The sequence below is a fragment of the Chelonia mydas genome, chromosome 3 (genome assembly GCF_015237465.2).
Source record: "Chelonia mydas isolate rCheMyd1 chromosome 3, rCheMyd1.pri.v2, whole genome shotgun sequence".
In the NCBI taxonomy this organism is placed as follows: Eukaryota; Metazoa; Chordata; order Testudines; family Cheloniidae; genus Chelonia; species Chelonia mydas.
Genome location: NC_057851.1, coordinates 164,035,931 through 164,050,365, shown reverse-complemented (window position 1 = coordinate 164,050,365; position 14,435 = coordinate 164,035,931). Strand labels below are relative to the sequence as shown.

The 14,435-nt window shown below is 39.1% G+C and overlaps 1 protein-coding gene across 17 annotated transcripts in view; it reads right to left on the bottom strand.

Moving 5' to 3' along the window:
• Positions 1-14,435, bottom strand: part of UBR2 (ubiquitin protein ligase E3 component n-recognin 2) — a 124,688-nt gene that overhangs the window by 103,771 nt on the left and 6,482 nt on the right. For all 17 annotated transcript variants that reach the window (XR_006289863.1, XR_006289862.1, XR_005224883.2 and 14 more), the window contains 3 exons: positions 11,322-11,400; positions 7,665-7,778; positions 349-479 (listed from right to left, as the gene is read on the bottom strand). Coding sequence is in view for 8 of the 17 variants with exons in the window: in XM_027820496.3 (XP_027676297.1) it covers positions 349-479; positions 7,665-7,778; positions 11,322-11,400 (324 nt within the window). In the remaining 9 variants the exon portion in view is untranslated. The remainder of the gene's footprint in view (positions 1-348; positions 480-7,664; positions 7,779-11,321; positions 11,401-14,435) is intronic.

Below are 14,435 nucleotides of genomic sequence, written 5' to 3'. Positions count from 1 at the left end.
AGGAGCCAAATTAGTGATCAGCTTACCCAAAATAGCCACAGTAGTGTGACTTCATTGTTTCATTTACTATAGTACTATTCATATTTACAGCAAATAAGTTAATAACTTAGTGCAAGTTGATAACTTAATTTGTTAATAACATAGTAAAAACATCCTGACTCGTTAATAATTAAATCAGTGTTTTAATACCATGTGCTGCAAAGAGGCACAGAAGACACGTTGAAGAGCCACTTGCAGCTCGCGAGCCGCAGTCCAAGTATCACTGATGTAGACTAAAGTGAGCATTTAAGTTTTATACTTTAAACACCTGCACGTCTTGAAAACCTCAAACACAAAGAATATACTTACACAGTCTCTAAACCAGGTGGCAATTCATTTTCTTTTTCCCATGTTAATATATCTACTGCATATTGAAACATGATAGCAAAAATGTTATAAGCTCTTGCTATCATATCTTCCGATAAATGCACCAGAGGATCCTGAAAAGTGAAATTGATTATAGTGAGATAGTAGGAAAACATTATAGGAAAATTAAACAAAGAAAATGAGCAATAATAACAAGAACCATTTGAGTTTGGGCTCAAACCGTCATTCCCATTATCCTGCTTGTATTGGACATATCATTATTCACATTTCACTTAACTTCGTAAGTTATAGTATCAACAATTATCAAAGCCACACCTCCTTTTGTCAAATTTTGTATTCACACTAGTTATAGTACGTTACAAATTGTAAACAAGATTCCAGGTGCCAAAATACTATATTTCACTCCTCTCCCTCTTGCCTGTTTCTGTGTAACCATATGATAATTTCTTGTTAATTATTTCTAAGATATGGTGGTACTCAATGGCCACATCTAAACTAAAAGTTTACACCAAAATGCAAAACACACAAATACTAAATGTATACTATCCCATTTAATGCCACAGTGGAATTTAAAATTACAGCCATTCGTAGTTATGCATACCTTACTAATTTATTTTCAAAAGTAGAAATTCAGTGCAGAAAAAAAGTCTGTAAAGCATGCATGAATTCCACAAAAAACTGAAGAATGCCAGTTTGATTGTAATGGCTTTATAGTCTGGTGGGAAATATGTACTGAATTCCCCCCATATGCATGTGAAAAATAGAAATGGTCCAAATTTGTAGGTGTCATCTACACTAAGGAATTAAATGACAATGGGGGAGGGAGGGGTGGAAAAGGAAATGGAGAATGACTGCTTGCACCCAAAATATCCCTGATTTATTTTAGACTGTTATTGCATCTTCATAACTTAACAGGAAAACAGAATAAAACCCAAAAGAATATGAAGTTGGTTCACTGAGCCCCCAGCAATGCAATGTCATTGCACAAACTATAGCACAAGACAGACTGGCAACTAAAATTAGCAGATAATGGTTCTATTTTTGGACAAAACACAAGTGATTAGAAACTAGTGTAAAACAATCACATTTCAGCTTATTTATTTAACTGAAATCCTTTTAGAGCTTTATGACTGCGAACTTGGAATCTTAAACCAGAAATAATGTTTGCAAAAAAATCAAACTGTTACTTCAGGCTAGCAAACCAATTCCCTGTCTCCCCTCCTTCTTCTTGACAAGTTTTACTCCAAAGCAAATTTTTATAAGAGTTTTTACCTCCTCCTGATAAGTAGCATTAAACACATGAAGAACAAGCAACTGTTAACCTTAGCCAAAATCTGTCATTACAATAATAAATTAAGATAAATGAGTGAGAGAAGCAGTACAACTTGACTTTGGAAAGCAGTGCACACTAGTTTGGTGATGTCATCGATGCTGAAAATTTAGGTTGTTCCTTAAAAGGAGCGCATGGTACACATGAGAAGGAAAAGATATTGAAATAAAATGACATTTTAAAGGTGACCCATAGATATTTTATTATTAACTATCTTTAAGGTTATGTCATCAATCTGAAAATAGGAAAAGTAAGAAGGATGTTGAGCACAGCAAAGATTCAAAGTTGTATTTGCCCACTCATGATTTCAGATTCTCTGGAGTAACCGCTATCTACTCCTGCTCCACAACCATATGCAACAGAATGCAACATGATGTACCAGAGAACTTCACTGGAGCAAAGGTAGCCTCCTGAGAGGCATAGGCATCAGATAGAAAGCCTTTGGAGCACATGGTGCTATTTTACTACCTTTTAAAATTATTTTACAATCAAAGGGTAAAAAAAAGTGCAGTTTTTTTGTTTTGTTTTTTAAATGGTAAAACCACACCATGCACTAACTCTCCAGTGTTTCATCTTCCCTCTAGCATGGAGCCAGTCTATAACGGACTTCCATGGTAATTGAGACAATATAGCTTGCTGCATGCTGCAAGTGCAGAGCAAGGCTTGACCAGACCAGATTTCAGGGGGACCAACTCACTGAACAAAAACAAAAACTGAAGATATTTTAAATAAATTTGTGCTGAATGACCCTCATAATCTTGGCAATTTGGGGTATCCAGCATACAATTAAGATTAACACCATGTTTGCAAGTTATCCTTTTTAAAAAGAAATTATATATAAGTGGGAACATAATTGTTACAGATCCTATTACATCAGGCCTGACTTATCACCAATGTATCTACTTCTTTGTATCAAACTTGCCAGTGTGACCATGTAAGAAATTTGTACCAGGTAGTAATTCTGTACTATGCACATAGATACAATTACACGTTTATTTTAGAATCTATGTCATCAGAACTGTTAGGATTTTATTGAAAACTAAACAGTTATCAGCTGTGTGACTGATAAAGACCAGCAGAAGAGTTCCTTCCCTTGCATAGAAGTCACTTTAAATATTTAGCTAGAAAAATATCATTGTCTTTATGTTTACAAGGCCATAGCACCACATTCTGCCACGCTTATTCTACCAGATCTAAGGAAGATGGAAGAATCTAGCCTTTCATCATCAGAATTGAGTGATGTATTTTTGGTTTCAAAGGCTGGTCAATGTGTTTTTTTTATATTTTATATATATATATATATATATATATATATATATATATAGGCAGCTTTTTGAAGAATACACACACATAGTGGACAGAGAAACAAAAATTAGGAACCACTTAATGAACCTCCACAGCCTGGACTTAAGTTAAAAATGTGTATTTAAGTAAACAAATAATGCATGATAGGTCAGTCAGATGTTATATTCTTTTTGGCTCCTGAAAATAATCTATTAAAATTGAGGCTTAATGCAGATATAGTGACTTTCCAATAACCATTTTTCTCTTATTTTCCTGGCTCATGTGCTTTCTCCTTTCATTAAAACAAAAACAAAAAACAAAACAAAACACCACCACACAACCTCTTCTCCCCATTAGGGGAATTAAAATAGCCTCAAGATAAACAGAGCCAATTTTTCCATGAACTAATTTAACTTCAGAAAGTTCCAGATGATTGATTTATTAGTTTTATGCAAGGCTGATGGGTATCATATTATAGCGGTTTTCAGTTTTAAGAAATTCATGTGTCATAAAAAAAAGTACATTCCATAATAACATAAGAACGGTCATATTGGGTCAAACCAAAGGTCCACCAAGCCCAGTATCCTGTCCTCTGACAGTGGCCAATGGCAGGTGCCCCAGAGGGAATTAACAGACAGGTTATCATCAAGTGATCCATGCCCTGTCACCCAATCCCAGCTTCTGGCAAACAGAGGCTAGGGACACCATTCCTGCTCATCCTGGCTAATAGCCATTGATGGATCTATTTTCCACGAATCTATCTAGCTCTCCTTTGGAATGCACTCCTTGTCCTCCCCCAGGTCCAAAATACCCCAGGATCTATTAAACTTCAGACCATCTGCCACTCACCCACAGCTGTCACCACATCTCTTTTTTGCATCATCATTCTCCTCCTCCCTTTTCTCCCACTACCACCAACTCCTCTTCCTGGTTACCCTCACTCCCTCCATAGTTCTACCACCTTTACCTACATCTCTGCCCCTCTCCACCCCATCTAATTCCCTCCACCAGCAGCAGAAATCTAGGTCCCAAATCTGAACGTCCTCATCACCTCTGACGACAACTCTGGCACTATATCCCCTCACCTGTCCCTACCACCATCTCCACCCGTCTTGTGCCACCATTCCTAACCTCCCTCCTCTTCTCTAGCTATCCATCTCTAAAAAGATCACAGCAATCCACAGCCTCCTCATAGGTTATTCCCTCCAGTTCCTGCCTCTCTCAGTGACCTGGATCCCTTCCTCTGACAATGCCCCTACAACTGCCTTCTCTTATGAAGGCCTCTCCTTCTCTCACTCCCCACTCTGGATCACACCATGGTGAGGATGCTGGTCTTCTGATCTCCTGTTCCTGTCACTTCCAATCCCTCCCACCTCCCCATCCCACTTCTCCACCTCTTCTGAACACTGCTGCATTCAACTCTTGTCTCCTCCTCCTCCACGTTACTGTCCACCCAACTCACCCCCATCAGCCCTGCTCTGAGATTTTGACTCCGAGTTCCCTCTTTTCCTCTCCTTGCAATCTCCCACACCCATATTTGGTGACATCAACTTCCATGATAACCCATCTGCCCCTTAAGCTGCATGTTTCCTCACCCTCTCCTCTTCATTAAACCTGCAGCCCTAGATACACTCTCCCACTCACCATAAGGGCTGTTCAATTGACTTGGTCTTCACCAAGTATTGCTCTCTTTTTAATCTCTGCTGCTGAGTTCCCCCTCTCAGACCATCACCTGTTCTCTTTCGCCATTGTTCATCATTGTCACTTGGCAACGTGACTGGAAGTTCCAGTCCATCATCACTAATGGCTTCTCATCTGCTCTCTGCATCTCTCCCCTGGCTTCCCCTTGTTTGAAGCAGCAAACGTAAGTAGGCATGGCAGAATTCAAATTTTTTTGTTGTAATTTTGACAGATAATATCTATGTTTATTTCTAAGCTTCTCTTCCTGATTTTTATCAATTAAAATTTTCAGTTACATGAAATTAGGAGTTTTCAGCATTTTTTCTATTTAAAATTTCACAGCCACCAAAAAACTAGGAGGCGGGAATGTAGCTGTTAAGATTCAAATAGTTAATATTTAATAACTGTTAAAACACAAATTGTCAACATCACATGCCAAAATATACAAAAATAAATATCAAACTCTCATAAGTTCTCAAGCTTACGTTGCCCATTTGTAAATTTTGATCATCACAGCTAGAAATATTTTTTGTCAAGTGTGTATATGGTAAAAAAAATAGACATTTACTGATAAAAATCTAATCCTACCAAGCCTAAAACTGCTTATCATCACTTTCTGGGCCCTTTGAGCCTATCCCCACCTTACCTAGCATCTCATTCCCTATCCTGCCTCTGATCAACCCATGATGCCAGCCTGCATTACCCATTTGTTAAGTATTCAAACCAAGAACCTTTGTGTTCCCTGTGACACTTGCTAGGAGCTCCCTATAAACATGCGCAAAGCCACCTCACTAACCTGTTTTCAAAACGCTGCTTAAAGCTTTCCTTTGCCATAATGCCTACAGAAAAAAAACTGACAATAGTTGTGTGGCTGCTGCTGCACTGATACTGCTGCCTACAATGCTGACCAATGCTGTCTCACTGTTTCCTTGTCCTCACCCCACCTCGCTGCCTGTATCCATCGGTTATATCTCGTCTTATTAGATTGTAAGCTTCTTAATGCATGGACTGTCTTTTTGTTCTGTGTACAACACCACGCACAACGGGGTCCTGATCCATGATTAGGACTCCGACATGATGTGGAAATACAAATGAAAAATAATAAGTGCTGCAGGCACATCTTCTTAAAAGAGCTGCTGAAGAAGCATATAGTGTTGGGGAATATTAAGTATTATGGGGATTTGGTTTATTTGGGCTGCCTTGTTCCCTAGCTTTTTAAATACACGGGATTGCTGATTCTTTCTCTGGATTTGATATATTTTTAAATATATGTCAGAGGCTCCTAGAGCAGTTAGACAGACAAATATAAAACAACAGTAATGAGATGCCCAACACTTTCAGTTATAAAATATTCTTGGGGTTTTTTTTGTTGTTGTTTTTTTGTTTAGAGAGGCTCTAAACATCTCCATTTTTTGCAGCAGGCCTTTGAAAGTCAGCAGAGACATGGCCCTCGGATTAGGGACTTTTCTTCCCTTCTCCCATTAAGTTCTGTTCAGATCTGGCAGAGCTATAAACTGTTAAAAGTCACCATTTCCCTTCTGTTACTTGTGTTCCATGGGAAATTTTGGCAGCATACAGAAGTAACTAACAAACCATTCTGAAGAGTCAGGTCCACACATTTACCAAGCAGCAGCAGTAGCACCATACCACCACCACCACCACACACTACCTGGAAACATCTAGCAGTTGTTGGAGCAGCTGTAGCAATTGGGGGGGTGGGGGGGAGGGGAGAGGAGAGAGTGTGCATGCACACACACCAGACACAGCAATGTTGGGCTCCTGCACCATCCCCTTTAGCACATGTCCCAGCTCCTCTGTGGGGGCACCAAAAAAGGGAAGGCGCTCTCTCAGACCCAGTGGAGAAGAAATGGAGAGCTAGGCCAGATGCCCCACATAAACCTCCTTGGACCCAGCACACAGCACTAGCTGTCCATCCGTCTTTCTGGGATAACGTCCTTCTTATGCTACCAGCTAACATGATTAGCCCTGTGTCTCAACTGGTAGAACTCTGTTGCAGTGCCGAAGATTCATGGTTCAAACCCTGCTGATGATCTATGATGAGGGGTTTGTTACAATTGTAACTAACAAAATGTATTTGTTTTAAACTTTTTCCTGTTAAAAACCCCTTGGAAGTTACATTAAAAAACTACTTTAAAAGAAAGTTATTTAGGTTGCAAAGTCTAGCACATGTGTGTTAAGAAATGTCAGAATCTAGGTTGCATGTGCAAACTTAGTTTGCTCCCTTATATGCATGCATTGCAATACAGTCTTTAATTACACTTCTTTTTCCCCAGAGGACCCTTTCTTCATTCAGTGCATAGGATGGATGCAGAAGGGACAGAACTAAGGCTACCTGGGCAACCAGAAATCTAGCTTTTTCTATTTTTGCATGCTTGACTTTTCAATCTAAATAGCTTGTTTTCAAAGTAGTTTTAATATGTAATTTTATATTAATTTTATCTAGTGTATAATATGGTATAGTACCAATATTTATATTTAGCATGCTGCAAGCTTCCAATTTGTTTTACTTACTGGCTGAGTAGAGAAGACTAACAGCTTCCGTCCTAAATAACTTCTTTTAATTACTTTAGATAAAAAGTTACAAATATCAATGTGCTGAGATGATATAGTAAATATATAAAGACAAAATTTTCAACCAACTAAATAATTTAACACAAAAAGTCTCTTTCAGTTTGGTTTACTCATGGTCTTAAAGCTTTAACAAATATTAGAACACTACGAATGCTCCAATATTTATTAAAAATGTAAGAGTCCACCATTTCACTAAAACACTGAAGTATATAGATATTATTTCTATAGCATTTAGTTTTCTTATTTTTGAGGTGAATTTATAACCTTACAGAAGTCACATACAAAATGATTAGAGATTTATTTTCCCTTACCTTCTGAATTTCAGAATTGTGCATAATTTGGTCTGGCAGCATTCAATGTCCTAAGTTAGCACTATTACACAATATCTATATATAAAAATTGTATTTACTACCTCCTCTTCTGCCGTCTCTGCCGTGTTAAGTTCATGCTTTTGACAGTACGGACCTTCTTTCCAAGCTTCAGTATCACCACAATCACAGAAACCTCCTCCGCCTGATGTTGTCATCTGAAGTTGTTTAAAACACACAAAACTGTATGCATGTGCAAGATCTATGTATACTGAAAGCACCAATACATTAACCTTTATGTTGTTAGAGATTTTCCTATATGCTACTCAAATAAATATGGTAAAAACATGTCAATACATCGTTCATCTGTTTAAAAAAAACCAATTTTTCAATTATATTGTTAAAGTAACTCTAGAGCATGGGCAGGTCGCATACAGCAAATGATGTATTTATAGAACACAGAAATTACAAGCATACGTTTATTCTGAATCAGTCACAGACGGCTGGTCTGATTTTATTTTTATTTTTTAAATAGAATCTTTTTTATTCAAATTCCAATATTTAAAATTTTTGCATTATAATGTCGTTTATAAACAGTACACTTAGTTTTGAAAACGAATTGTATACTGCTACATCCTACTATATAGGGACATCTGAGGGATAGTCAGTAGAGTTTGAGGGCCACATTTATAACAACTGGCTTCTGTTACGCTTACTAAAGTTGATAGTGAAAAAAATTGTTTACAGTGTTGTGACCCAAAGAGCTCTGCATAGCTCAAAAGCCTGTGTCTCTGACCAGTAGAAGTCGGTCTAATATTACCTCGCTCACCTTTTCTCTCTAATGACAAATATGTGCATGTGTACACTGCACTGCTCTATTTCCACGCTGTTAGTTCATTTTAAAATTAAAAACTCTTGAAATAAGTATTGAATACAATTCTTTCCTAAATCACAATTGTGAATGGAGTTCATAAATACATATGATTCTGACACCTATTTTTGATGCACAGATTCTTCACAGTACACATTCTCCTTTTCTGTCTAGTCATGGTACTCAGGTCTCTTTTCATTTTGACAGAATACGTTACACCTCCAAAAACCTCTATTCCTGTTTCATATTGCATTACTAGTTATTAAATTAAGAGTGCATACTAACACCCTCCACAATAGGGAACGTAAGTATGCTATCACAGGGTATTGAGAGAGGAAAAGAATTTCTCTCCACTTGTTTCATCTGTAACACTTTTACAGAAATTCTATTACACACTTGACAATACCAAAGAAACAGACTAATATGTAAAGACTAATTAAGTAAATATTTGTGCTAGTTAAAAGGAACATCAAGTTTAAAAAAAATATACTCACCTGTACTACTAACAGTACTGTAGATTAAAGAAGCTTAAATTTTTATTTTACTCATTTCAGCTGCGTGTATTTACTTTCATATTTCACTCAGCTTGACAAACTAATCTATGTCACTTTTCTTTCTAGAGTTTCGTTTTCTCTCTCTGATGCACAGGGCCCTACCAAATTCACGACCATGAAAAACACGTCATGGACTGTGAAATCTGGTCTTTTGTGTGCTTTTACCCTATACTGTACAGATTTCACAGGGTAGACCAGCATTTCTCAAATTGGGGGTTCTGACCCAAAAGGGAGTTGTAGATGGGTCACAAAGTTCAGGGGTGGTGAGTTGTATCGGCCCATAGTTTGCATACTCCACCAATATGAGCACGGAGGCCCGGCTCCACCGAAGTTCAGAGCCAGGTCTCTCCCCAGCCCCGCCTGCTGCCCCCACGCACCTCCCCCGGAGCATCCTTCTGGCCCCGCCTGCCACCCCCAAGCAATTTGAAAGGCCCCGGGGCCCCCACCACCACCGGCAGTATAAAGGGGCTAAGGTGGCTTCCTGCCTGCCTGCTCCACTTCCGGAAGCGGCCAGCCTGTCCCTGTGGCCCTGGGAGGTGAGGGGGGCATGACTCCGCATGCTGCCCCCACCCCAAGCTGCAGCCAATGGGAGCTGCAGGGGCGATGCCTGCGGGCAGCGGCACATGGAGACCCCTCCTAGGAGCTGCTGCCAGAGGGTGGTGTGGGTCGCCTCTGGAAGCCGTCCAAGTAAGCGCTGCACCCCTGCACCCCCTCCCACACCCCAACCCCCCTGCCCCAGCCCAGAGCCCGCACCCAAACTCCCTCCCAGAGCCCGTCCCCCACACCCTCGCCTGCACCCCAACCCCCTGCCCCAGCCCAGAGCCCAACCCCTCACCCCTCCTGCACCCAAAACTCCCTCCCAGAGCCTTAGGCAAGTGGCAGCTGGGGGGGAGGGGGAAGAAAGACTTGGACCCATTCTGGGCACCACCAAAAATTATACAAACCTGCCGCCCTGATAAGGTTATTTTAGGGGGGTTGCAATATTGCCACCCTTACTTCTGTGCTGCCTTCAGAGCCGGGTGGCCGGAGAGTGGCAGCTGTTGGCCAGGCGCCCAGTTCTGAAGGCGGAGCCCCGTCAGCAGCAGTACAGAAGTAAGGGTGGCAATACCATACCATGTCACTTTTACTTCCGTGCTGCTGCCTTCAGCGCTGGGCAACCAGAGAGTGGCAGCTGCTGATTGAGGGCCCAGCTCTGCAGGCAGCAGCGCAGAAGTAAGGGTAGCAGTACTGCAACCCCCTCACACAATAACCTTGCAACCCCTCACAAGTCCTTTTTGGGTCTAGACCGCTACAATTACAACACCATGACATTTCAGATTTAAAATAGCTGAAATCAAGACTTTTACGATTTTTAAAATCCTATGACCGTGAAACTGACCAAAATGGACCATGAATTTGGTTGGTCCCTACTCATGCATTAACAAATTTCTGTTGTGCAGGAATACGTGGCACTGCAGAAGTATGTTTAAATCTAAGAAACCAAAACGTTCCTTTTTTTAAAACTAACTTCTCTCACTCGTAAGTTTGTTCAACACCTTTAAAAAAAAAAAAAGCAAGCCTAAATATAGTGCCCAAACTAAGTGAAACTATGTCTAACACAGTGATTTTCAACCTGTGGTCTGCAGACACCTGGGGATCTGCACACTATGTCTAAAGTGTCTGCATAAAGTAACCATGAAAATAAAGTTTCAGACTCCAGAAAAGGCATTCCATTTTTCTGATCAATCAAAAATATGTGAATACTCCCACCTCCAGGTCAAAATCTGAAAGTGCCATTACCATAGAAGCCCACAGTTTAGTGCCCTTTCTCACACTGCGCTCAGTGCCATGCTGAGCATATGCAACACTTATAGTTGAATTCTGTTCAGTCAGTTTTCAGTCCCAGATTTCTATGGTAGGGGTCTGCGGATCACAGGTTGAATTTTCAAAGGGGTCTGCACCTCAATTTGAAATTTTTTAGGGGTCCACAAACGAAAAAGGTTGAAAACCACAAGTTTAACATAATAAAACTAACTCCAGTTTATGTTTAATTTAGAATTGTGAATGTATTTAAGATTAAAGTGTAGGAACACTACAATAATTTGCTCAGTGGTTTCAAATATTAACGAAGTCTTTTTAAAGCTAAGCTTTTAAACTGAGGTTACAACTCCCAGGTCTGGTAAGATTACACTGCACATTTTTCATTCCAACCATACTGTGCATGTATATTCGTATGCACACTTTATTTTGAAATACATAAACACTCTTAAATATAAATTATATACTGGAACTCTGAATATACCCATTCATAAGAGAAATATTATACCCAATTCATATTCTCCAATAAGATTACTAACCCTGTATCGATGCTCTCTATGAATACTTCCCAAAAAGCACTCCATACATAACACACAAGTTGGGTCAACTGCACAGTCTCTGTAAACAAACAGAGGAAAAAATTAAACATAAAAAATATTACTTTAGCTTTTAACTATGCATCTCACAACAGTTTATTTTCAAAATACATGAATGTGAGCCTTCTTGCTAAACTGTTTGCTATTCAGAAATGTGATAGAATTTCCTCTCATTGTCTTATCAAAAACTATTCCCAGAGCAGGAATGGCTATGAAGAACAGCCTGGGCAGTAGGCCTGGAAAAGCATTTGGGTAATGTACATATTACCTTCAGTAGATGAAACAAGTACATTAACTGGTAACCCAGCTATGTTACCAGATTCAAACCTGTTTTTAAGGTATAGGAAGCAAGTTTTCTCAGGGTATAGGATGCAAGTGCTAGACATGGCCCTAAGTAATCAGTGCAAATAGATTTTCATCACACCTTGATATGAAACTTTTACATGCAAAAAGATTAGGAACCAACTCTTCGCTTCTAAGTTTAGTCCTACAATCTTCTAATGAGTTCCAAGAACAAGATTTTCACAACAACCAGAAGGTCAAGGACCACTTAGAGAAGGCAAACACTTTTTACAGGTACTAACTGTATCACTTGGATATACCACCTCTAGAAAATAGGTAAACGGCTGAACAAGGCAATTATATATTACATATAGCCAAACATTTGAAAAAAAACAATCACAAGAATGATCAAAGATATATTGACACTATAGGCAACTGACTGACAGCCACTGAGATAGATTCAGGGAGTCAGATTTCACAACAGAAAAATAAAGACCTAAAAAAAAATCTGGAGAGAAACTAAGGATTTCCTGAGATGTCCATCAGGAAAGAACATAAAACGAACTCACATGAACTAATCCCTTATTTGATTTAAAAAAAGAAACCAACTATGAAGCACCTACTATATTTTTAATTCCATTTTGCCCAATCAATCAGTATTAGTAGAGGGATAATCATGGATCCACAGCATAAATATACATAAATATTACCAATACTATTTTTTGTTTACATTAGTTTATTTTAAGTGCAAATTTAATTAGTGGGGAAAACACAAACCTGTGACTAATCCCAGCAAGCTGTTTTGTTTTGAATAACTTACATTTGTATAACCTTCTGTTTCTGGTTACAGGCAGTCAATTATTTTTATTATATTGTGTAGTGGGAAATTAACTGTTTAATAATCATGGGATTTTTAAAAATGCACATGGCCATTCCCCAGCAGTTATAAAGATGATTTATTTGGCAAGTATGGAAACCTAACATCCATTGCTGCAGGTCTACAAGCTTCTTAAAAAAATATATATATATTTTTCAGGTCCTCATACTTTTAGAGTATTTCATGGATTACAAAAAATAAAAAAAATTGTATCCTGGAGGGTTTAAGAAAAAGATTATTCTCCCCCATTTGCCACCAACTACAAAGTATAAGCTATTAAGTACAAAAGGATTCTCAGGAACAATACATGTACTATACCCTAGCAGAAAAGTAGAGACTCAATCCTGATGTGCACAAATCACTTTTCCATATTGAAAACTGCAAAGATCAACCATATTGGTGTACCTGAACTATTTTTCACATTTTCTACTGAGATAAAGATACCAAGTGAATTTAAACAGTAAAACTATCATTCTCTGACGATTATATCAAGGAACTGCATTTTTCCATGCTTTCCTACAACACTGGCTATTGTTGTCTTAATATCTTGAGATACTGGTCTTGAAAATACAGGTTTGGAAGAAGTTACTCTAATTCCCACAGGGCAGTTTTCATCAGCTCAAGTAAGGGAAGTTTCATGTTTCTGGGCTAGAAAGAGTAAGAATGACTTTATAGCCCAGTGATTAGGAATTAGATTTGATTTTTTTCAGGCTAGATTCACAAGGGTATTTAGGAGCTACTCACAAAACCAAAGGTGGTGAGATGGTTCTGCTGCCACTACCACCCTTACACCCAATAGTCCAGTGGTTAGGATGCACACCCAGAATGTGGGAGATCCAGCTTCAACTCCCCACTGGGACTTGAATCCACATTTTCCATATCCCAGGTGAGACCCCGCTGTGTCTCAATATCTCCTGTTGAAGCTGCTCCACTTTGTATAAAGAAATATTCATCAATCCAGAGAGGGAGAATGACAGTAACCAGGGGGTAAGGGGCAGGAGGGAAAGCAGCCTCACCCACGTTCCAGTCCCTGCTCCAATTAATAATTAATACAAAACGAAACAGCTTCAACAGGGGAGACTCAGAGACCCATCCCATAATAACCAATAGCCTGGTTATTAGCGCAAATCACCTGGGATATAGGAAACATGGGTTAAAGTCCCAGATCCTGGGCTATTGGGTAAAAAGGGGGCACCACCATGCCCACCACCGCCTCAGTTTTGTGAATCTAGACCAAAATATCATTTGCTTTTATTGAAAAAAGTTTAAATTGCCAAAACATGTTTTGTTTCAGCTCAAATAAAATGTTTCATTTGACCCAAAATGAAGCTTTCCCCCCAACTTTACAATTAGATGAAATTCAAAAAGTAACTCAGTTTTGAGTTGACTCAAAATAATTTTTCCCTTTGAACTGCCAGCAAACTGAAAAAAAATCAGATATTCACACAACTCAATTTATGACCCTACCTCCTTCACTAGCTTGCTGCAATGGTGAGGCAGAAGAAAATCTGCTTGTAGGTACTTATTTCCACATTTGCTCAGCACTTTAGCCAGTACTGAGTTTCTGATAGTGGAGTGGATTTGATAGTCCACATTCTCCCCCAGCTTTCTCCAATGGCCAGCATTCTCCAATGGCTCAGTGAAAAGGGGAACGGAGACACAGAGGAGGACAGGTGCAGAAGACAAAAAATTAAGACCCCCAAATATCCCAGAATGAGAAAAGGGGAATGACAGAACAGAAACAAATTGCTTAAATTTAGGATAAGCTTATTATTCATAGTTTCAGAGTAGCAGCCATGTTAGTCTGTATTCGCAAAAAGAAAAGGAGTACTTGTGGTACCTTAGAGACTAACCAATTTATGTAAGCATGATTTTTCAAGTAACCAGAAGTGTGCTAA